The following is a 25,359-nucleotide window of genomic DNA, read 5'->3' on the forward strand; positions in this document are numbered from 1 at the left end:
GAAGTAGTGGTGGTGGGAGTCTGGGGGGAGTGGTCTAGTGGGTGGAGGCATTGACCAGCCTTACTTCTTAGGAATGTAGTTGTTTTTGAGTCTGGTGGTCCTGGTGTGGATGCTACAAAGACTCCTCCCTGATGGGAGTAAGACAAACAGTCCATGAGCAGGGTGGGTTGGATCCTTCATGACTCTACTGGTCCATTTCCAGCACCTTTCTGTATATATGTTCTTGATGGAGGGTAGGCTGGTGCCAGTGATGCACTGGGCAGTATTGACTCCCCATTGTAGAGACTTCCTGTCTGTCATTGCGCATTTTCCATACTATCCAGTGATGCAGCCTGGTCAATACCTGGAGAAGGATGTGAGTATAGATGTGAATAGTCCAGCTCTCTTCAGCCTCCTCAGAAAATCGAGGCATTGGTCAGCTGTGTAGGATGTGTTCTGGGACCATGACAAACTAACTCACAGGTATTGCAGACAATTATGGGCATTGTCATTATTATGAAAGTATTTGAATCCCCACTGGGAGAATATGTATAGTGAAAATAGCCTGCACATCTGCTCATTTAATACAAGACACATTTTTTTTTGGATTGAATAGCACAAAGATCTCTAATTTTTGGGGTTGAGTAGGATTTATAAGTAGTGATGTCATTTATAAGTCACATTGATACTAATGGAATTCCAGTCAGTCCTTCTGCAAATGAATGACAATATATAAAGAACAAATCAATCAGCTGATGTTTCTCACTTTTGTTTCTTCCCCACAGAATCTTACCAGGAACACAGCTATTGAGATTGCCAGTAATGTGAAAGCCCTGCATAATGAGACAGAATCATTGCTTGTTGGAAGAGTTCCACTGGTAAGTTGGTAGCATCTACAAACTGACAAGTAATAATGTATGTCATGTCTAATATGGAGTTCCAAATGGTGTATCCTGTGGGCCATACTGCAGCCAAGGTTCAGGACCATGCACAAATGGGCAGGAAAATCTCCAACACCAGACACTCAAGTTCATAGTACTATGCAGAGTTAGCAAATTCTCCCTGTGCCTGTGTGAGTTTCCTCCAGGTGCTCTTGTTTCCTCCAAATCCCAATGATAGAAAGCGAGACACTTTATTGATTTCAAAGGAAATTACAGTGTCACAGAAGCATTACAAGTGCACAGGTATAAATGTTAGAAGAGAAGTAAGAAAAATAAAAAAGTAAGTTATCTCAAACAGTCCAACGGGGGGGGGGGGGGGGGGTCATCACTTCCCCAGCCAACAGCAGGCTCACATCTAAACCTAGCTCCAAAGTTAATGTGCTCACATTCTCAGCTTTTCCTAAGCCTAGCTAACTCAAATGGGCTTAGCACAAAATCTTCATCAAATGTATTGAAGTACATACTTTTCTATGGTGAGAAGTCAGCAACTTTGCTAACTGTAATTAGGGTGCTCCCAGTGTTTTCAACAGACAATGCTCCCATCCAGCAACCCTTCCAGATGAAGGATCTTAAACATCATCAATCAATTACCCGCTACACGTGCTCTGCTCCACTGAGTTCCAGATTCCAGCATCTCTAGTCTCTTTTGCTTCCACTGTCCTGCCAGTAACTAGTATTTTTTTCCCCTTTCCAGTAATTTTAGTGGTGAAGGTATTCAATAGAAAAATTCTTAAGCACCCACAGGAGAAATTTTGAGAAGTTATGAGAGGTTTTTAAAAAGGGTTCTAGAATTAAGCCTAGCAATTATAGACCTGTCAGTTTGACATCAGTGGTGGGTAAATTAATGGAAAGTATTCTTAGAGATAGTATTTATAATTATCTGGATAGACAGGATCTGATTAGGAGTAGCCAGCATGGATTTGTGCGTGGAAGGTCATGCTTGACAAACCTTATTGAATTTTTTGAAGAAGTTACGAGGAATGTTGATGAGGGTAAGGCAGTGGATGTAGTCTATATGGACTTCAGCAAGGCCTTTGACAAAGTTCCACATGGAAGGTTAGTTAAGAAGGTTCAGTCGTTAGGTATTAAAGCTGAAGTAATAAAATGGATTCAACAGTGGCTAGATGGGAGATGCCAGAGAGTAGTGCTGGATAATTGTTTATCGGGATGGAGGCCAGTGACTAGTGAGGTGCCTCAGGGATCTGTTTTGGGCCCAATGTTGTTTGTAATATACATAAATGATCTGGATGATGGAGTGGTAAATTGGATTAGTAAGTATGCCGATGATACTAAGGTAGGAGGTGTTGTGGATAATGAAGTGGGTTTTCAAAGCTTGCAGGGAGATTTATGCCAGTTAGAAGAATGGGCTGAACGTTGGCAGATGGAGTTTAATGCTGAGAAGTGTGAGGTTCTACATTTTGGCAGGAATAATCCAAATAGAACATACAGGGTAAATGGTAGGGCATTGAGGAATGCAGAGGAACAGAGAGATCTAGGAACAACAGTGCATAGTTCCCTGAAGGTGGAGTCTCATGTAGATAGGGTGGTGAAGAAGGCTTTTGGAACGCTGGCCTTTATAAATCAGAGCATTGAGTACAGAAGTTGGGATGTAATGTTAAAATTGTACAAGGCATTGGTAAGGCCAAATTTGGAATATTGTGTACAGTTCTGGTCACCGAATTATAGGAAAGATATCAATAAATTAGAGAGAGTGCAGAGACGATTTACTAGGATGTTACCTGGGTTTCAGCACTTAAGTTACAGAGAAAGGTTGAACAAGTTAGGTCTCTATTCATTGGAGCGTAGAAGGTTGAGGGGGGATTTGATCGAGGTATTTAAAATTTTGAGAGGGATAGATAGAGTTGACGTGAATAGGCTGTTTCCATTGAGAGTAGGGGAGATTCAAACGAGAGGACATGAGTTGAGAGTTAGGGGGCAGAAGTTTAAGGGAAACACGAGGGGGTATTTCTTTACTCAGAGAGTGATAGCTGTGTGGAATGAGCTTCCTGTAGAAGTAGTAGAGGCCAGTTCAGTTGTGTCATTTAAGGTAAAATTGGATAGGTATATGGACAGGAAAGGAGTGGAGGGTTATGGGCTGAGTGCGGGTAGGTGGGACTAGGTGAGATTAAGAGTTTGGCACGGACTAGGAGGGCCGAGATGGCCTGTTTCCGTGCTGTGATTGTTATATGGTTATATGCACATCACAGTTCATCAAGGTTGTCATAGATGGTGAGGAGTAATGGGATTAAACCCTCCCAAATGCATGTGTGTTAAGTAGCCTCTGACAACCAAGTCTGGCACATGGCCTTCACATGTGGCTTAGCTACTAAACTCTATTATGCCCTATACTAAGTTCTGTTCCTACTGACAGGAGAAGGATCAGAGACGGGTTATTGCCACCTTAAAACCAGTTTCTTTGAGTTACTTTGTGATCATCAGTCACGGTTGGCAGCTTATCTAGGAGAAGAAAAACTCTGATCTCAAACCTCCATTGCCTGTCGGCTGTACCTAATTCTAGGGAAGGCTTTGAGATTAAACCCAAAGGAAAAATCTGGAGCTGGAGTACCAGGGGCAGCCCTACTAAGTTCAACGCTGACTGGCAATTCCTTTGACACTGCTGGTGCCAATCAGTTTCGGCCTCTGCCTTTCCTTTGGATTCATCAGCTGTGTGGAGAGGGGGAGCGCGCTGCATGGACAACAGCTTGCTCTCAATAACACACAGCCCTGGCTTGTGTACTGGTGAGTATAGACAACTAGGATGCAACATCCACAGTCAGCACTGATCAATGGAGAGCCTACTACATACAAGTAACCAGGAGACTGTAGTTAATTCCTAGAGAAACTAGGCAAGTCCTGTTGAGTTGGTAACTCTACTCTAAGCTAATGTGGTAACCAAAAGTTATTATACAGTATTAATCCTTTGTTGAACTTATTACCTGTGCTTAGTATCACTGAGTATCTGAGTAGACCAAGGCAAATTAGATTCAATCAAATCTGATATTCTCTGTTTAAAACTATCTCGTTTAAATATGATAGAACATAAAACATAGAACAGTTCAGCATTGGGTTTGTCTGTAGTTTCCTTTGTTTGTTCCTCGTGATATTATTGACTTAATTTGTTTAAGTTAAATTTTAGTCCTTCATGAACTGCAACAAAGAAACAGGTGAATACACCAAGTTACAACTCGATGAAATCTGCTGCACCCAGAAAAAACTCTGAAGCTGAACCGAGAATCGTTGCTCATCAGATATAAACTCTTTGGCAAAACAAACAGTTTGCAATAACACACAACATTCAGTAACTCAAATACTTTTGTGGGGACCCCAGAGTGTAGTTTGAGATATGGTGACTGATGGGGATTTGGAGCATGATGGTTTAAGAACCAGATAAGTTGAAATTGTAATTACCTTCCATAGATCTGTCTGATCTGTTGAGTTGCTCCAGCAATTTTTGTGTAATGAAATTGGGACAGGTGGGAGGAGTAGGGTAGAACTGAGTTGGGTAAAGTTTCTAATGTTTCAAAACATTATGATGACTTAGAGGTCTCTTGTTCCTCTGGGTACGTACGCTCCAAACGCAGAATGTTGAAGATCTACGATCATCCTGTTCCATCCAGCTACTGGACATGCATGATCCATGAACAGTAAGACTTCTGCATTAAGCAAATAAATGAAATATGTACATTTAACTTGGAACCAGCATTGTGATTTCAGCTATTAACTGCTGTTCTATTTTGTATTTCTATCAGCAATTAGACTCGCCTCAGGAAGAGCAGCTGTCAACAGCACTGCACCTCGTGGACATTGAACTGCAAAAGCTTGCAGAAGTTCCATGGCTTTACCATGTGCTGCAGCCAACAGCTGAAGAGGTATAAAAAAAAGGCAGTGTTACTGCTTGCAATTTATGAAAACAATGTTTCCTGAATCTGTTTTTTTTATATCATAAGGAATGAAAATAGTATTGCTCCTCCAGCATTTTGTGAGTGTTGCTTGGATTTCCAGCATTTGTAGAGTTTCTCTGTTTATGAAATGGTATTGGTTGAATTATTATCATATATACTGAGATAGAATAAAAAGCTCTTGATTTGCGTGCTATCCAGACAGATCATTCCATACACACGTTTGGAAAAAAGAAGACAGAATGCAGTAGGCCTCCGTTAGTCTCGATAGACCATGGATTTGCACCTTGGAAAGTTTCCAGGACACAAGCTTGGCCAAGGTTTTTTTAGAATGCAGAAAGCAGTATATTGTGTTATAGCTACAAAAACAAAAAACAGTGCTCATAGACAAATAAAGTGCAAGGGCAAGATAGATTGGAAAATTAAAAGTTTATCTTTTGAAAATGAGAAGTCCTTGAAGAGTCCAATAACAATGGGATAGAAGGTGTCAATGAGTCTGGTAGTCTGGTGGGTCCTTGATTATGTTGGCTGCTTACATGAGTCAGAAGTAAATGTAGACAGAGTCAATAGAAGGGAGGCTGCTTCTCATGATGAACTGGGCTGCATTCACAAGTCTGCAATTTTTTGTAGTCTTGAGCAAAGCACTTAGAATAGCAAGCTGTGATACACCTGGATAAGGTGTTTTCTGTAGTGCATATGTAAAAATTAATAGGAGTTATTAGGAACATGATGTATTATGATAGACTCCTGGGCAAGTAAAGGTGTTGATATGCTTTCTTGGTATTGGCAGATATTAGGGATTCTATTAAAACCAAAGGGAGTGGAGAATGAAAGAGCAACATTCCATTTCTTGACTGTTGGTGTCACAGTTGGAAGCATTAAGATTTGTAATTTCTGCCTCTGGTCCATCAAAGCATTACCTGCATCCAGATATAGCAAGAATCCTCAAAAGAAGAAACTGTGGGTTACAGATTCTGGAATCCTCCTGCATGGTGTATCATCTATTACTTACCTGGGCTGTATGGGGCACCCTTTGGTTGTGAAAGTCAAAAGCACATGTATGTAGGAGGCCTGTTTACTGGCACTGAGCATGGGTCTATGGTGCAGAAGGAAAAGTGAGAGAAGAGCAGGAGCGGTATGATGGGGGACTCAATAGTAAGAGGGACAGGCAGGAGATTCTGTGGAAGTGAACGGGACACCCAGGTGGTATGTTGCCTCCCAGGTGCCAGGGTCAGGGATGAATCAGATTGCATCCACAGCATTTTGGAGGGGGAGGGATAGCAGCCAGATGTCTTGATACATATTGGTATCATTAACATAGGAAGGAAAAGCAAAGAGCTCCTGAAGAGAGAATTTAGAGAGCTGGGCAGAAAGCTGAGAAGCGTGACCTCCAGGATAGTAATTTCTGGATTGCTACCTAAGCCACATACCAGTGAGGGTAGAAAGAGGATGATTTGGTAGATAAATGTGTGGCTGAGAAGTTGGTGCAGGTTTTTGGATCATTGGGATCTCTTCTGGGGGAGGTATGACTTTTAGAAAAGGGGCAGCTTGCACCTGAAACTGAGGGGGACCAATATTCTCGCGGGCAGGTTTGTTAGAGCTGTTGGGGAGGGTTTGAACTAATTTGGCAGGGGGACTCAGTATAGGACGGATGATAAAAATGCAACAATAGTGTGTCAGAAAGGCAGGTAGATGACAGGACAAAATTGCAGCCAGCAGTGTGAGTATCAGTGCATTCAGGATGCAGAATCAAAAAGGGTAGCAAAAACAGTACTCGAAGTGTTATGTTTCAATGAACAGAGATTAAGAAATAAGATGGATGATCTTGTTGCACTTTTACAAATTGTCAGGTATGATGTTGTGGCCATCACGGAATCATGGCTGAAGGATGGTTGTAGTTGGGAGCTGTATGTCCAAGGTTACACATTGTATTGGAGGGATAGGAAGGTCGGCAGAGGGGAAGACGTGGCTTTGCTGGTAAAGAATGACATTAAATCATTAGAAAGATGTAACACAGGATTGGAGGATGTTGAATCCTTTTAGGTTGAGTTAAGAAATTGCAAGGACAAAAGAATGTTGATGACAGTTATAATCAGGCCTCCAAACTGTAGCTGGGATGTGGGCTACAGATTACAGTGGGAAATAGAAAAGGTGTGTCAAAAAGGCAATGTTATAATAGTCATGGGAAATTTTACATGCAGATAGATTGGGAAAATCAGGTTGGTAGTGGATCTCCAGAGTGTATTTGTTGAACGCCCAAGAGATGGCTTTTTAGAGCAGTTTGTTATTGAGCCTTCTAGGGGATCAGCTATACTGGATTGGGTGTTATGTAATGAACCCAAGGCAATTAGGGAGCTTAAGGTAAAGGAACCCTTTGGAGGTAGTGATCACAATATGATTGAGTTCAGCTTGAAGTTTGATAGGGAGAGGGTAAAGTCTGATTTAGCAGTATTTCAGTGGAGTAAAGGAAAGTACAGTGGTATGAGAGAGGAGTTGGCCAAAGTAAATTGGAAGAATGACAGCAGAGCAACAATGGCTTGAGTTACTGGGAAAAATGAGGAAGGTGCAGGACATATGTATTAAAAAAATGAAGAAATAGTCAAATGGCAAAATAGTACAACCGTGGCTGACAAAGGAAGTCAAAGCAAATGAGAGGCCATCCAACAAAACAAAATTTAGTGGGAAGATAGAAGATTGGGAAGCTTTTAAAAACCTACAGAATGTAACAAAAAGAATCATTAGGAGGGAAAAGAAGAAATATAAAAGCAAGCTAGCAGACAATATTAAGGTGGTTAGAATAAAAGCTTTTTTAAGTATATAAAAAATAAAAGAAGTATGAGTGGATATAGGACCGCTAGAAAAAGAAGGCAGAGAAATAATTACAGGGGACAAGGAGAAGGCAGATTAAGTAAATGAGTATTTTACATCAGTAAGACACTAGCAATGTGCCAGGTGCTGAGGGGTGTGAGGGAAGAAAAGTGAGGGCAGTTAATATTACAAGAGAGAAGGTGCTCAAAAAGCTTAAAGACCTACAGGTGCGTAAGTCACCCGGATCATATGAACTGCACCCTAGGGTTTTGAAAGAGGTCGCATTAAAGATTGTGGAGGCATTAGCAATGATCTTTCAGGAATCATTGGACTCTTGCATGGTTCCAGAGTGCTGGAAACTTGCAAATGTCACTCTATTCTTTAAGAAAGGAGGGAGGCAGCAGAAAGGAAATTGTAGACCAGTTAGCCTGACCTCAGTGGTTGGAAAGATGTTAGAGTCAATTGTTAAATATGAGGTTATGGGGTACTTGGTGACACAGGATAATATAGGACAAAGTCAGGATGGTTTTCTTCAGGAAAAATCTTCCCTGACGAACCAGTTAGAATTATTTGAAGAAATAATAAGCAGGATAGGAAAATCAGTTGATGTTGTGTACTTGGGTTTTCAGAAGGCCTTTGACAAAGTGCCACACATGAGGCTGCTAAGCAAGATAAGAGCACGTGGTATTACGGGATGTTTGGAGCGTTGGCTGATTGGTAGGAGGCAGTGAGTAGGAATAAAAGGATCTTTTTCTGGTTAGCTGCCAGTGACTAGTGGTGTTCCACAGGGGTTGATGTTGGGACCTCATCTAAGAAAAGATGTGCTGACATTGGAGAGGGTTCAGAGGAGGTCCACAAGGATGATTCCAAATGAAGGGGTTATCATATGAGGAACAGTTGATGGCTCTGGGTCTATTCTTGCTGGAATTTAGAAGGATGAGGGGGAATCTCATTGAAACCTTTTGAATGTTGAAAGGCCTATACAAAGTAGATGTGGAAAGGATATTTCCCATGGTGTGTGAGTCTCGGACAAGAGGGCACAACACTAGGATAGAGGGGTGTCAATTTAAAACAAAGATGCAGAGACATTTGTTTGGCCAGAGGATGGTGAATTTGTGGAATTTATTACCACAGGCTTCTGTGGAGGCCAGGCCGTTGGGTGTATTTAAGGTGGAGCTTGATAGGTTCTTGATTGACCACAGCATAAGAACATAAGAAATAGGAGCCGATGTAGGCCATCTGGCCTGTCGAGCCTGCTCTGCCATTCAACAAGATCATGGCTGATCTGGCCATGGACTCATCGCCACCACCTGCCTTTTCCCCATAACCATTAATTCCCCTATTATGTAAAGTCTATCCACTGAGGTAGCCTCCACTGCTTCACTGGGCAAAGAACTCCACCGATTCACCACTCTCTGGGAAAAGCAATTCCTCCTCATCTCCATCCTAAATCTATTCCCCCAAATACTGAAGGTATATCCCCTAGTTCTAGTCTCACCTACCAGTGGAAACAACTTTCCTGCCTTTATCTTATCTATCCCTTTCATAATTTTATATGTCTCTATAAGATCTCCTCTCGTTCTCCTGAATTCCAGCATCAACAGTTATGGGGAGAAGGCCAGGGAATGGGACTGAGGAGGGGAAAAAAGGAACAATGGTAGAGCAGACTCGATGGGCCAAGTGGCCTAATTTTGCTCCTATGTCTTATGATCTTATGGTATGCATAAGTTCAATAAAAAACTTACTTGCAGCAGCATCACTAAGTATAGTGAAAAAAAGCTGTATAAATGAAAATGTTTCATCTACATTTAATCCAACCCCAGCCTGTCTGCCATCCTCTGCTACCCTGAAATTAAAAGCAGGCTCCTATAATGAGCCAGTATAGGAACATGTTCACAAGAAATTCTGAAGATGCTGGAAATCCAAAGCAACTCACACAAAATGCCGGAGGAACTCAGCAAGTCAAGCAGCATTTATGGAAATTAATAAACAGTCGACATTTTGGGCCGAGACCTTTTTTTTAGGACTGGAAGGGAAGGGGGTGACACCAGAATAAAAAGATGGGAGGAAGAGATGGAGGCTAGCGAGAAGGTGATAGGTGAAACCAGGTGAGTGGGAAGAGTAAAGGGCTGCAGAGGAAGGAATCTGATAGGAGAGGAGAGTGGACCATAGGAGAAGGGGAATAGGAGGGGCACTTGGGGGGTGGTGATAGGCAGGTGTGAAGAGTGGGAAGGGGGAGTGAATGTTTTTTAACTGGAAGGAAAAATCGCTGTTCATGTCATCAGGTTGGAGGCTACCCAGATGGAATTATGGGGTGTTGCTCCTTCACCCTGAGAGTGGCCTTTTTGTGGCACGAGAGGAGACCATGGACTGACATGTCAAAACGGACATTGAGATAGGAATTAAAATGGTTGGCCACTGGGAAATTCTGTTTTTGGCCAATGGAGTGGAGGTTATCCAGTTTAACACGGGTCTCGCCAACCTAGAGGAGGCTGCATCGGGAGGCAACACAACACATTTGCAATTGAAGTGTTGCCTCACCTGAAGGAGTGTTTGGGACCTTGAATGGAGCTGACGGAGGAGATGAATAGGCAGATGAAGCACTTTGGCCTCTTTCAGGGATAAGTGACAGGAGAGAGATTAGTGGAGAGGGGGTGAATGAACAAGGAAATCACAGAAAGTGGAGTCTTGGGGGTGGGGATAAGGTGTGTTTGGTGGTAGGATCCCTTTAGAGATGGATGTGAAGGCTCATTGGGTGGTAGGTGAGGAGAAGAGGAATGCTGTCTTGGTTAAGGTGACAAGAAGGTGGGGTGAGTGTGGGTGTCTGGAAATTGAGGAGATGTGGGTGAGGGCATCATCAATGGTGGAGGAAGGATGTTCCAATGAAAAAGAAATCGCTTCCCCTTCCTTCTTGTGTGCCCCACTCTGGCTTTTTACCTCTTTTCACCTGTCTATCATCTCCCCCCGGTGCCTTTCCTTCTTCCTTTTCTCCCATGGTCCACTTTCCTCTCCCAGCAGATTCCTTCCTCTCCAGTGATTTACTTTTCCCACCCACCTGGCTTCACCTATCACTTTCTAGCTATTCTCCCTTCCCCTCTTCCCACCTTTTTATTTTGGTGTCTTCCCCCTTCTTTTCCAGTTCTGAGGAAAGGGTTTGGCCTGAAACATCGACTGTTTATTCATTTCCATAAATGCTGCTTGACTTGAAGAGTTTCTCCAGCATTTTTTGTCTGTCTTTCAGTCATCTCTCTAGTTATTACTGTGGCCCTGCTAGTGATGGGGGTGGAGGAAGTGGTATTTCAACATCCAGATTAGCATCAGATACACCAAGCCAGGCACAAGCTCAAACTCATTAAGCTCAAAATATCTCCAATCTGAAAGTAAACACGGGGAAATCTGCAGATGCTGGAAATTCAAGCAACACACACAAAATGCTGGTGGAACAACCAGGCCAGGCAGCATCTATAGGAAGAAGCACTGTCGACTTTTTGGGCCGAGACCCTTCGTCAGGACTAACTGAAAAGAAAGATTACCAGCATTTTGTGTGTGTTGCTCCAATCTGAAGGTGCTGGGTTTTTAACCAAAAGCATCATTCAACATAGATTTTTTAAGGAGTGAATTAGGAGAGGATAGCAGAGAGGTTTTAAGAGTGGATTTAAAAGTTTGGGCCAAGATACCTAGGGGATTTCTGTTATTTTGGTTTGCTTGAGAGAGAAGGCTGTAGAAATCAATGAGGAAAAATACAGGAAAAGTGTGTCGATGTGAGATATTCTTTTGAACAAGTGCAGCAAATCTTGGGGAGAGCTGATATAATTGTGTTAATTAGCCCCTGCAGCCTCTGCCCCCCTCCACCTGACGGTGTAAAACCCATAGCTCTGTATTAATTGCTCAGGTGATGCTGTCTTGAAACATTTTTGAAAAACCAGCTGTTGCTGCCCAAGGACGGTCTGGATTACACTTCCTGCTGGCAGTGTAGCTACTTCCTGCAGGGCAATCCTTCAAGCTGCACTCAATTTAAAAAAAACTTCAATGTTCAAAGTTCAAAGTGTGGCGGGCTGCACACGCGGGACTTGAACCACCATTGGGAGCTGTGGACAGACACACAGTAGTGCGTTTGGAACTACCCGCTCGTGGCGGACCTTCCAGGGATAGTCTGACGTCATGTCAGCCCCGTGGGTCACAGGTGCCAATGGGAGGGGAGATTTAAGCGTGCGATTTTGAATCGTAAAGGCATTCTGAGTTCAGATCTCTCTGCCTCCCTGTATTTCTTTAGTAGCGCATTGCACACAACTACATTGGTGACCCCGACGTTCCAGACGGCATCTGGAGCCGGTGACTCAGCGACCAGCCATGAGTTCGAGCAACTCGCACAGTGCGGTCTCTCTGAAGCTCCCGACTTTCTGGGCCACTCAGCCCCATGTTTGGTTTGAGCAGGCTGAGGCCCAGTTCAATATCAGAGACATTACAGCCGACACCACGTGGTACTACTACGTGGTCAGCACGCTCGACCAGGAGACAGCATGTCGGATGATCGACTTCCTACGCCAGCCACCAATGGAGGACAGGTACACTAAGTTTAAGGTGCTCCTGATCCGTGCCTTTGGACTCTCCCGCCGCGAACAGGCTGCACGGCTCCTACACATGGACAGCCTGGGCAACCGCACGCCATCCGAGCTCATGAATGATATGCTGGTGCTCATGGACGGCCATAAGCCGTGCCTTTTATTTGAACAGTTGTTCCTCGAGCAAATGCCAAAGCACATTCGCCTCCTCCTCGCGAGTGAGGATTTCAGTGACCCTGATGTCCTTTGACAGAGCAAGCAACGTGGAACAGCCTCTATTGGCCTAGCTGCGATCACGTGCCCCAAATCCCAGGCCCCGCAACTGAAGCTGTCAAGACCCACAGGGGAAAAAGATGAAAGTTCGGAACAATGGTGCTTCTATCACCAAAGATGGGGCTCAGGCGCACGCTGCTGCCGTCCACCATGTGTTTTTCCGGAAAACACCAGGGCCAACCATCGCTAATGGCTATGACGGCTGACCACCGAGACAGCCTCCTGTACCTCTGGGACCAACACTTCGGGCAGCACTTCCTGGTAGACACCGGGGCCAAAGTCAGTGTATTCTTCCCCTCGAACATGGACACTCGTAATGTGGTCCTAGGCCCTGAACTCACCGCTGCAAATGGCACCAGTATTCGGACGTACGGCCTGCAAACTATCTCACTGCATTTCACTTGGACATTCACGTTGGCAGCGGTGTCATAGCCACTGCTAGGGGCAGACTTCCTACAAGCCAACTCCCTCCTGGTCAACCGAAAAGGCCGGCGTTTGTTCCATGCTGAGACGTTCCAGACTTTCCAGCTTGGAGAAGCCAAGCTACCGGCCCTCCACCTGGATTCCGTGACCCTCTCAGGTAACGAATTTGCCAGGGTGTTGGCGGAATTCCCCTCCACAGTCACCCTGCAGTTCTCCACGGCCGACCCCAAGCACGGTGTGCAGCACCATGTCTCCGCGCAAGGACTGCCGCTGCACGCCCGAGCTCTCAGGCTCCCACCCGACAAGCTCCACCTCGCCAAGGAGGAGTTCCATAAGATGGAACAGATGGGAATCATACACCGCTCAGACAGCCCGTGGGCGTCCCTGCTGCACATGGTGCCCAATTCCGCAGGAGGATGGAGGCCCTGCGGAGACTACAGAAGGCTCGACGATGCCACAACCGCCGACAGATAGCCGGTACCCCACATCCAGGACTTCACAGCGAACCTGCATGGAGCGACCATCTTCTCGAAAATCGACCTGGTCAGGGGATACCATCAGATCCCAGTGCACCCGGACGACGTGCCCGAGACAGCCCTCATCATCCCGTTCGGCTTGTTCAAATTCCTGAGGATGCCTTTCGATCTCAAGAATGTAGCCCAAACTTTCCAAAGGCTCATGGATTCAGTGGGACGCAGCCTGGATTTCATTTTCATTTACTTGGATGATATCCTGGTGGCCAGCAGTTCGCACCAAGAGCACGTGGCACATTTGCACCAGCTTTGCCAATGCCTGAGTGACCACGGACTGGCAATCAATCTGGCGAAGTGCCAGTTTGGGCTGATGGAGATCGACTTCTTGAGCCACAGAGTCAACCGACATGGCGCAGTTCTCCTACTGGACAAGCTCCAGGCCATCCACCCATTCCCCAAGCCCAGCACGGTCAAGGGCCTACAGGAGTTCGTAGGGATGGTCAACTTTTATCATTGTTTAGTGCTGGCAGCGGCCCGCATCATGAGACCCTTGTTCAGCCTGATGGCCGGCAAGGCCAAAGAAGTGGCATGGGACACGGAATCCACGGAGGCGTTCGAGCAGGACAAGGAGGCGCTGGCAAAGGCGGCACTCCTAGTGCACCTGCGATGTACCCGCGGCACTCACAGTCGACACTTCCAACGCAACAGTTGCGGAGTCCTGGAGCAGCTCATCGAGGGCCAGTGGTGACCACTCGCTTTCTTTAGCCGGCACCTACAGCCACCAGAGGTAAGTACAGTGCTTTCGACAGAGTTGCTAGCGCTCTACCTGGCCGTCCTTCCTCAAGGGAAGGGAGTTCACCATGTATATGGACCACAAGCCCCTCACCTTCACACTGGCCAAGGAATTGGACCCATGGCCGGCTCGGCAGCAGAGGCACCTGTCCTTTATTTCAGAATTCACCACGGATGTCAGCCACGTTGCAGGGAAAAACAACGTTGTCGCTGACACATGGTCTCGCCCCTGCCTCCACTCGGTAGGCATGTCATCCTCAGGAATACACTACTCAGCACTGGCGGAAGCACAACATCGTCACCAACACACTGTCTTGCCCCTGCCTCCACTCAGTAGGCATATCATCCTCAGGAATAGACTACACAGCACTGGCGGAAGCACAACGGTCGGACACCGAGATCCCGGCTTACCGCACCGCCATTGCGGGGCTCCAGCTGGAGGATGTCTCCATCGGCCCAGCAGCGGATCGACTCCTGTGTGACGTGTCTACTGGCAAACCCCGACCCGTGGTACCAGCAGCATGGAGGCACCGGGTGTTCGACATGCTGCACGACTTGGCCCACCCGTCCATCCGGGCATTCATCAAGCTGGTAGCGGACAGATTCATCTGGCACGGTTTGCGCAAACAGGTCGGACACTAGGCCAGGACCTGCGTACACTGCCAGACCGCCAAAGTCCAGCGACACGTGAAGGCTCCCCTCCAGCTGACACACAGGAAGTTCCAACACATCCACGTGGACCTCATCAGCCCCCTGCCAGTCTCCTGGGGCACCAGGTATAACTTCACCATGGTAGACAGGTTCACCAGATGGCCGGAAGCCGTACCGCTCGCAGACACGTCCACTGAGTCCTGCATCAGGATGCTCATTGCCAACTGGATCGCCAGGTTCGGCCTCCCAACGGACATCACCTCTGACAGAGGGGCGCAGTTCACGTCTGGTTTGTGGACAGCACTGGCGCAGCTCCTGGGCACCCAGCTGCATCACACCACAACGTACCATCCCAGTCCAACGGTTTGGTAGAGCGATTCCACTGGCATCTCAAGTCGTCCCTGATGGCATGCCTCAGGGGTCCCAACTGGACAGATGAGCTTCCCTGGGTCCGACTGGGCATCGGCACAGCCCCCAAGGAGGACCTGGACACCTCCTCAGTGGAATTGGTCTACGGCACCCCCCTGACGGTCCCAGGCGAGTTCATACCAGAGGCCTGAGGTTCGGAAGAAACTCCAGCAGCAGTGCTAACGAGGCTGTGGGCTGTGGGACAAGGTAGGGACCCTGGCACCGGTCCCGACCTCCAGGCATGGTCCCACGCCATCCTTCACCCCTAAAGACCTCTTAGACTGTGAGTATGTATTTATTTGCATGGGCATGCACAGGTCACCTCTACAGTGGCCATACGAGGGACCCTTCAAGGTGAATCGGCACAACGGATCCACGTGTGTCCTGGAGGTGGGTGGCCGGGAAGAGACTTTTACTGTGGACTGCCTGAAACCGGCGCACTTGGACATTGAGGTGAGGTGAGGGTATCCACTTCGTGCCAGCGAGGCTGGCCACCCAGGCAAGCCACACAGACTGGAGGCTCCACTCCCTCAATGGACATTTCTTGGGGGGGGGGGGGTGGCACCCTCACACGCGGGACTCGAACCGCTATCGGGAGCTGCAGGCAGACACGCGGTAGCGCATTTGGAACTACCTGCTGGTACAGACCTTCTGGGGACAGTCTGACGTCACGTCGGCCCCACGGGTCACAAGGGCCCGTGGGAGGGGAGATTTCAGCGCGTGATTTTGAATCAGTAAAGGCATTCTGAGTTCAGCTCTCTCTGCCTCCGTGTGTTTCTTTAGTAGCGCATTGCGCGTGACTGGAAAAGTACATTTATTTCAGACTCTCCTTACAGGCATCCACAAAACAAAGAAACCCAACAGGGCCCATTAAAAAAGAGACAGCCAAACGTTCAACATTCAGGGGAAAAAACAAATTGTGCAACAAAAGTAAGCAAATAACATTCAGAACTGAAGTTGGCCAAAGTGAGTCCACAGGCATGAAGCCAATCATGGCCAGTCCCAGAGTCCGTTAGCTTTCCTTTCTGGGGCTCCAGGAGATGCCACCCAAACCTAGTGTGTTCTCCAGTTTAAGAGGTACTCACTGAAAGGCTTAATGTCTGCACATGGGTATGCTTCCTAATCAGGATCTATCTGGGAGCTTCCACAAGGCAAATAGGGCAGAAGGCACAATTTCTTTATCTCCAACTGCACTGAAAAGCTTTCCCATTGCAGTTCCATTTCCCTCTCCACTCCTAGACATCCTAGAAAGCACAGGGCGATGCAGAGAACCAAGAGATTAGATACAGCGTTCATTTTTCGCTCTGCTTTTTTATGGGATGGGAAGAGAATTGGTCTAAATTTTCCTAGTTACTAATGAAATATGAAATGCACAAGCCAGTAATGGAATTAGTGTGTGTTAGTTCTTTGGTATCACTGGAAAAGCTAAGTGACTATAGAGTCAAAGGGAAACAGTCTCAGAGACTTACAGGATAGAAACAGGACCTTCTGCCCACAAAGTTTGTACCAGCCATTAGCCACCCTTTCAGACTAATCTTACAATAATCCCATTTTTTATTCTGCACTTCTCAATTCCTCCCAGATTCTACCACTCATTTACACACTAGAAGCAATTTATAGTGGCCCGTTAACCCACCAACCATCATGTCTTTGAAATGTGAGAGGAAACCAGCATACTGAGAGGAAATGCATGCAGTCACAGTAAGAACGTGCAAACTCCACACAGACAGCACTAAGGTCAGGATTGAAACCAGGTTTCTGGAGCTGTGAGACTGCAATTATACTCAAAGTCAAAGTTGTCTTAGACTATAAGACAGTAAGATAATGGAGCAGAGTTATTCCATTTGGCCCATTGAGTCTGCTCCACTGTTTCATCATGGCTGATCCATTTTCCATTATTGCCCTATGCACAAATACACAAATGCACCAGTGCAATGAAAACCTTATTTACAGCAGCATCACATTCAATTAACATAATATATTCACCAGAGAAAGCATAAATAAAACATAAATGATACCTGATCTTAATGTATGACTGTGATTCTCTCTCTATGACTATAATCACTCAGGCTCTTTCAACAAAAACACTTACTCACTGCATCACTGTGCTACCCTAGTTGTTACAAATTTGCAGGCTTTTTCTGGCCACGTTAATCTGGGGGGAGCAAAAGCAGTCTGTGACAAAGTAGGTGTGTAGTAAATGTAGGTAAACTCCTGAGTACCCTGACTTCTGTACCTCATGGGACTGACACAGTGAATATCACAGTGTTGAAAGGAGAGAATATCCTGGAAAGATTAAGGAGGAAGGTGATTGGTTTAGTTAGGAAGTAGTAGATGTGCAGTTTTACTTCTTGGTCTATTCTTCATCTTCAACTAGAAAGAAGGAGATTGAGGAGCAGGGAAATTGCAGAAATGGAAAGTCATAGAGTAGTGATCGTGGTAGACTTTGGCTAGCCTAATACAGACTGGGATAGGGCAGCAATAGGGGGCACTTTATGAAGTATGTTTAGGAAACGTCATCAGTATATCTCTGGTCCAACTAGGAAGTGACATTAGTGGATTGGTTCTGAGAAATGAATCAGCTCAAGGAAGTCACAATAAGCTTTATAAAACACTGATTTTATACCACACAGCTGGTGTTTTGTGCAATGTTCTGGCCAACACACTTTAGGAAAGATCTGAAGGCTTTGGAGAAGATGAGAAAGTGACATAACAAAATGATACCCAGTTCTGTAAATAAACTGGAGGATCTGGAGCTGTTCCCTTTGGAACCAAGGAGGTTTTGAGAGAAACTGATGAAGATACTAAAAATCAAGAAAAAAAATAAATGAAGTAGTTAAAGACTAAGACCTAGGGGACATGGAATGAATATGATTGACAAGAGAACTGTCGTGAGTAAAATTCTTCATTACAAGTGGTTATGGTCTGCAATATACTGTCAGGAATTGTAGTGGAGAGGAATTGATTGAGTTGTAGCATTCAGAAAAAAAGTAGGATTAGTTTCTGAGAAGAAAAATATTGCAGGGCCATGAGGAAGAGCTTGTGATAGTGGGACTGCTCTTACACAAAGCCAGTACAGAATTGATGGGTTGAAATGCCTCCTTCTGTGATGAATTCATCTAGCAACAACAGAAACTGTCACCAGTTTGGAGATACGCTTTGCCATCTTGGGAAGCTGGAATGCAAATATTTAACTGCTCATAAAGCATTCAAATGATATGAAATCTAGCTTGTAATCTAACTTTTAACAGGATCATTCACTGGAATTTGCCAAAAGAAACAGTCGAAGTGCTATGTTCCGAATTGTGCCAAAGTTTAAGAAAGAGAAAACCCAAAGGCATAAGGCAGCCCCTCAGCCAGGTAAGATGTTGTGTTTCTTGACTATTGGTCATTGCTGTCTCTTCAAAAGCAGATTCTATTTTCTAGTCACTGGATCTCTTTCTAAGGAACTTTCATTGTTCACAGAAATGTCTGGGTTATTATGAGGAAATAAGTTGGAATTAAATAACTGGTTTGGTTCACTGATCAGTATTCCCAGTAAAGAGTGTAACCTCTCTCCCAAACCCAGCATGCCTCACATGATCTTACACCCCATAGGTCCACCTAATGTGGACCATACCCAGTGAGTCTTCATATTAACAGCAGCATTGCAAACTCTGGAATGCAATTCCTCCCACCCCACTCAGTTCACAATCAGAAAGCAAGTTGGATGTTTCAAACTTAGCATTTTATAAAGGTTGAATGTGTAATGTCAAAGTAAAATTGGATAGGTATATGGACAGGAAAGGAATGGAGGGTTATGGGCTGAGTGCAGGTCGGTGGGACTAGGTGAGTGTAAGCGTTCGACGCAGACTAGAAGGGCTGAGATGGCCTGTTTCCATGCTGTAATTGTTATGTGGTTATATGGAAATCTAACTGCCAAAGGGGCTTCCAGTAACCTTGTCTTTTGTCTCCTTCCCAGTCCTGATGAAAAGCCATCAACCTGAAATATTAGCTCTGTTTCTCTTCCCAGTGATGTGGCTATATCTGTTGAGTACTTCCAGAAGTTTCTGTTTTGTTTTAGCTTTATAGCATTTGATTTTTTGTTTTAGATTTTTCATTTTTTTAATTCTCATAAACTGGGAAAGTTGATTATTTCTGAAATGACAAGTAATGTGCTGGAGAAAGTTAGTGGATTGACAGCATCAGTGTGAGGAAAGGAACTGTTGATGGTTCGGGTCAAAACTCTGCATCTGGACAAATGCATCAACAATTCCTTTCCTTCCACAAATGCTGCTTGACCCACTGAGTTCCTGCAGTAGATTGTTTATTGCCCCACATTCCAATTTCCAAAGGTTTGGAATATCTTTTTTTGGGGTCATTCTAATTTGAATTAGATACTTTTCCAACTTAAATCATCATTGTAAAACAAAAGAGTTATAAATCTAAAGGATTCTATCACATCATGAAACATTTCTGTGCATTAAACATTTAAATTTCTGAGCATCAGGAAAATAGATGGTAGTGCTATCATCAAGTAAATAGCAAACTTTGCACTGCATCCATTTTCATGCACGTGATATGAAGTATGCAGCATGTGTAGAGAATGTATGGACTTACCGATCTCCAGCACTCTATTGTGTTTGGTTAGAAGAGAAAATAGCATGGATCAATCACAGGCAATCACCTTTTTGGGGTGTCGTTCTGATTTGAATTAGATAGTTTTGCATCTTAAATCACCATTGAAAACAACAAAAAATAATTCCAAAGGATTCGAAGAGGGATATTCCTGATAAAGTTCACTGGGCTAGAAATTTTGCCTCGAGATTATGGAAGCATTAATTGTGATCTTTCAGAAATTGCGAGATTCTGGGGTGGTTTGGAGGACTGGAAAATTGCAAATGTCAGCCCACTCTTAAGAAGAGAAGGAGACAAAAGTCCGAAAATTATAAGCCAATTAGTCTAAATTCAATGGTTGGAAAGATGTTAGAGTACTTTATTAAGGATGAGGTTTCGGGCTATTGAAGGGGGATGATAAAATAGACCAAAGTCAGCATGGTTTCTTTAACAGAAGATCTTACCTGATAAATCTGTTGGAATTCTTTCAGCAAGATCGACAAAAGAGAGTCAGTGGATGTTCCCTTGAATTTTCAGAAGGCCTTTGACAAACTGCTGCACATTATAGGACCCGGTGGTATTTCAAGAAAGATACTAGCATGGATAGAACATTGATTGACTGGCAGAAGATAAACAGCAGGAATAAATGGCTGTGTTATTACTTGAGTGGTGTTCTGCAGGAGTCAATGTTGGCTCCACTTGTTTTCACTCTATATGTCAATAATCTAGATGATGGAATTGATATCTTTGTGGCCAAGTTTGCAGATGATACAAAGATAGGTGGAGGGGCAGGTAATGTTGGGGAAGTAGGGAGTCTGCAGAGGTCTTGGATAGATTAGGAGAATGGGCAAAGAAGTAGCAGATGGAATACAGTTTAGGAAAGTGTATGATTGATTGCACTCTGGTAAAAGGAGTGAAGCCATAGACTTGTTTTCTAAGTGGGGAACAAATTCAGAAATCAGAGATGCACAGAGCTTGGGAGTTCTAGAGTCAGGATTCCCCAAAGATTCACTTGCTTAGTAAGGGCATCAAACGTTAAGAGGAAAAGTCAGGAGAATGGGGTTGAGGGGGCAAATAAATGAGCCATGATCAAATAGCGGAGCACACTCTTTGGGCCAAATGGCTTAATTCTTCTTCTGTGTTTTATGGTCTGATAGAGCCCCTTTGGAGTAGTGACTGTAGAAGCTAAAGTTTTCAGAATCAGTGGTGTCAGAGATATATAACTTTCTGCAGGCAAGCTCCCAGTGATATTTTCTCCATGCTAAACTTCTTAGCCTCATTATTTGTAGTAGTAGATACAGACATTGTGATATGTGGCAGTAAGCATCTCACCAGTAACAACATCCTACATGTCGCTGTTTGCTCAAGAAGGGGGAATATTAATTTGTTCTGCACTAGTGAAGATTGCCAGCTCCTGGTTCCTTACTGAAGCCAGGAGATCCAAGTGAATCACAAGTGTTATTACCACCATCTAACAATTCAGTGTCTTAGTGAAATTTCTTCTGGCCTGTGCTGTGTTTCCTAGGGATTTGTCTAATTTCATTATTCACAGGCAGACTGCAGTGTCTGTTGTCTTTCAGACACTGTATAACGTGGAGGGCTGACCTCTGTCACTCTGGCCTGTTGCAGGTGCAGCTGCACCAACAACCTGGCCCAGCAGCCTACGAGAGGGATAACATTCAACAACATGCTAAAGTCTGGACCAATCAGAGGGCACTCTGCAGTGCTGTCCAGAGAGGGTTGTGCCATCTTGAGTACGGTGATTTTCTCAAGGGGAAGAAAAAGCAGAAGAATAGCATGTCAACAGATGATGATGAAGGCAGGTTCCCTTTGGTGGTAGTGACAGGGAGGGTCTTGTATCCCAGACACTCACTTCAGAACCCTGCCCAATGAGCCGCGTACTCAGGGAAGTAGTAATATTAATGTTGGCTTGACCCCAGTGGCTTTGGGATTGTCTGGTGCTTCAGTGTCTACAGACATAAGAATTAGAAGCAGGAGGAGGTTATTTCTCTCTTTTGAGTCTTCTGTGCCACCTTTCTAGATCATGGAGTATCTCATCTAGATCTGGAGTATTGTGTGCAGTTATGGTCCCCTAATCTGAGGAAAGATATTCTTGCCATAGAGGGAGTACAAAGAAGATTCACCAGATTGATTCCTGGGATGGCAAGACTTTCATATGAAGAAAGACTGGATCGACTGGGCTTATACTTGCAGGAATTTAGAAGATTGAGGGGGGATCTTATTGAAAGGTATAAAATTCTAAAGGGATTAGACAGGCTAGATGCAGGAAGATTGTTCCTGATGTTGGGGAAGTCCAGAACGAGGGGTCACAGTTTAAGGATAAAGGGGAAGCCTTCTAGGACAGAGATGAGGAGAAACTTCTTCACACAGAGAGTGGTGAATCTGTGGAATTCTCTGCCACAGGAAACAGTTGAGGCCGGTTCATTGGCTATATTTAAGAGGGCCCTTGTGGCTAAAGGGATCAGGGGGTATGGAGAGAAAGCAGGTACAGGGTTCTGAGTTGGGATGATCAGCCATGATCATACTGAATGGCAGTGCAGGCTGGAAGGGCCGAATGGCCTACTCCTGCACCTATTTTCTATGTTTCTATGTTTCATAGCTAATTTTTTTATCTCAGCACCATTTTCCTGCACTATCCCAAAATTCCTTGACTCACAATGCAAAAGCGTATTGGTTTTTGAATGGATTGAGTGTCCAGGATAGAGTGGTCTGTCTTTCTTAGTGAGGACTTTTCTCAGGAGAGTTATGGATGTTTACTTGGATTTTCAGGCCTTTGACAACATGCCACATGCGAGGCTGCTTAACAAGATAAAAGTCCATGGTATTAAAGGAAAGATACTAGCTTGGAAAGAGATTGGCTGATTGGCAGGAGGCAAGGAGTGAGACTAAAGGGTGCCTATTCTGATTGGTTGCTGGTAATAAGTGGTGTTTTACAGGAGTCAGTATTGGCACTGCTTCATTTCACATTGTAAGTCAACGATTTGGATGACAATATTGCTGACTTTGTGGCCACTTGCAGACTATACAAAGATAGGTGGAGTGGCAAGTAGCAGGGAGTCTGCAGAAGAACTTGAGCAGGCTGGGAGAATGGACGAGGAAGTGCCAGATGGAATGTAGTGTTGGAAAGTGTATGATCATGCACTTTGGGAGAAGGAATAAAGGCATAGACTATTTTCTCAACAGAGAGAAAATTCAAAAATCAGTATTGCAAAGGGACTTGAGAATCTTTGTGCAGGATTTCCTTAAGGTTAACTTGCAGGTTGAATCAGTGGTATGGAAGGCAAATGTGATGTCGAGGCTTTTTAAGGTGCTGGTGAGGCCTCACTTGGAATATTGCGTGCAGCTTTGGGCGTCTTATTTAAGTAAAGATGTGCTGGCATTGGAGAGGGTGTAGAGGAGGTTTACAAGAATGAAAGGGTTAATGTATGAGGAGTGTTTGATGGCTCTCAGACCTGTTATCACTGGAGTTTAGGAGAATGAGGGGGGATTTCATTGAAACCTATTGAATATTGAAAGGCGTAGATAGAGCAGATGTGGAGAGGATGTTTCCTGAAGTGAGCGGGTCTAGGACCAAAGGGCACAGCCTCAGAGTAAAGGAACATCCATTTAGAATAGAGATCAGAAGGAATTTCTTTAGACAGATGGTGGTGAATTTGTAGTGTTCATTACCACAAATGTCTGTGGAGGCCAAGTCATTGAGTATGTGCATAGTGAAGGTTGATAGGATCTTGGTTAGTCAGTGCATCAAAAGTTATGGGGAAATGGGGTTGAGAGGGATAATAAATCATCCATGATGGAATGGTTGAGCAGACACGATGGGCTGAGTGACATAATTGATCTTCTATTTGGGAGCATCTATGTCTGATGCAGCAGATACTACCATCGCATGATTACAACATAAAAGTGGCTCAACTCCACTGTGGAAGCTTTCTGGAAGAACATTATGCACATAAGCAATCATATTCCTTGTGGAATTCAGGCAATTTACAGCATAATTTTCTGATCTTGGCACAGAAGATGAATCCCAAGGCTTTATACAGTATATTACTTTGATAATAATTTGCTGCACTTTACTACTCTTCTACATGAAGCTCTATGTTGTTCTCCATTGGCATTGCTCAAATTACAAATGGGACATGAACGCTGCTTTCAACCAAAGAAGAATGAAACAAAATAGCAAGGTGATTTTCTGTAGTACATTTGGATTATGCAGTGAAGTTGATGGAGATGGGCTCTGTCAGCCCATTTGCAGTGTTACAGCTGTCATCGTTTATCCCATGTTTGCACTGATTATTTCTATTTGAGACCTGTATTGGCACAGTAAACGGTCAGTATCAGCAGGAACATTCAAGCAGTATAATCTCTCGCCTCTGTACCTAGGATTTCATAGGACAGGCTCCAAGCTGCTATGGTGAAGTGTCTTCCTTCCAGAGAGAAATGTGCACGTCTTTGCTGATGCAGGCACTGTATCAGTTGAAGTTACCTCTGTAGGTGTGAAAGAGAATTGATTGACAATTATATTGAGTTAGTCATCATCAAAGTTCAAAGTGCATTTATTATTGAAGTATGTATATCATATTCAACCTTGAGATTCAGCTTCTTGCAGACAGCCACAAAACAAAGAAACACAATATTCATGAAAAAACCCACTCAGCAAAGACCATCAAACACCCAAAGTGGAAAAAACACAAATCATGCAAACGATCAAAAGGTAAACAAATAACACGCAGAAGATGAGCTGCAGTGTCCCCGAAAGTGAGCCCACAGCCACAGAGCCAGTTCAGCCTGCAGCTGGGACGGGAGCCCAATGGCTTCGGGCCACAGCCACAGAGTCAGTTCAGCCTGCAGCTGGGACGGGAGCCCAATGGCTAGGCCACAGCCACAGAGTCAGATCAGCCTGCAGCTGGGACGGGAGCCCAATGGCTAGGCCACAGCCGCAGAGTCAGATCAGCCTGCAGCTGGGACGGGAGCCCAATGGCTTCGGGCCACAGCCACAGAGTCAGATCAGCCTGCAGCTGGGACGGGAGCCCAATGGCTAGGCCACAGCCGCAGAGTCAGATCAGCCTGCAGCTGGGACGGGAGCCCAATGGCTTCAGGCCACAGCCACAGAGTCAGATCAGCCTGCAGCCAGGACGGGAGCCCAATGGCTAGGCCACAGCCGCAGAGTCAGATCAGCCTGCAGCTGGGACGGGAGCCCAATGGCTAGGCCACAGCCACAGAGTCAGATCAGCCTGCAGCCAGGACGGGAGCCCAATGGCTAGGCCACAGCCGCAGAGTCAGATCAGCCTGCAGCTGGGACGGGAGCCCAATGGCTAGGCCACAGCCACAGAGCCAGTTCAGCCTGCAGCTGGGACGGGAGCCCAATGGCTAGGCCACAGCCACAGAGTCAGATCAGCCTGCAGCTGGGACGGGAGCCCAATGGCTAGGCCACAGCCGCAGAGTCAGATCAGCCTGCAGCTGGGACGGGAGCCCAATGGCTAGGCCACAGCCACAGAGTCAGATCAGCCTGCAGCTGGGACGGGAGCCCAATGGC

At 45.2% G+C, this 25,359-nt stretch overlaps 1 protein-coding gene and 1 long non-coding RNA gene across 6 annotated transcripts in view; one reads left to right on the forward strand and one right to left on the reverse strand.

Annotated features, from left to right (window-relative positions):
* dgkh (diacylglycerol kinase, eta) overlaps window positions 1-25,359 on the forward strand; it is a 503,605-nt gene that overhangs the window by 431,922 nt on the left and 46,324 nt on the right. For both annotated transcript variants that reach the window (XM_059967802.1, XM_059967801.1), the window contains 3 exons: window positions 765-857; window positions 4,670-4,789; window positions 18,461-18,569. In XM_059967802.1, coding sequence (XP_059823785.1) covers window positions 765-857; window positions 4,670-4,789; window positions 18,461-18,569 — 322 coding nt within the window. The remainder of the gene's footprint in view (window positions 1-764; window positions 858-4,669; window positions 4,790-18,460; window positions 18,570-25,359) is intronic.
* Window positions 1-25,359, reverse strand: part of LOC132393057 (uncharacterized) — a 79,173-nt gene that overhangs the window by 12,676 nt on the left and 41,138 nt on the right. For all 4 annotated transcript variants that reach the window (XR_009511736.1, XR_009511737.1, XR_009511739.1 and 1 more), the window contains 2 exons: window positions 20,270-24,311; window positions 4,329-4,573 (listed from right to left, as the gene is read on the reverse strand). This is a non-coding gene — a long non-coding RNA (uncharacterized LOC132393057). The remainder of the gene's footprint in view (window positions 1-4,328; window positions 4,574-20,269; window positions 24,312-25,359) is intronic.

This window comes from Hypanus sabinus, chromosome 4, assembly GCF_030144855.1.
Source record: "Hypanus sabinus isolate sHypSab1 chromosome 4, sHypSab1.hap1, whole genome shotgun sequence".
NCBI lineage: Eukaryota > Metazoa > Chordata > Chondrichthyes > Myliobatiformes > Dasyatidae > Hypanus > Hypanus sabinus.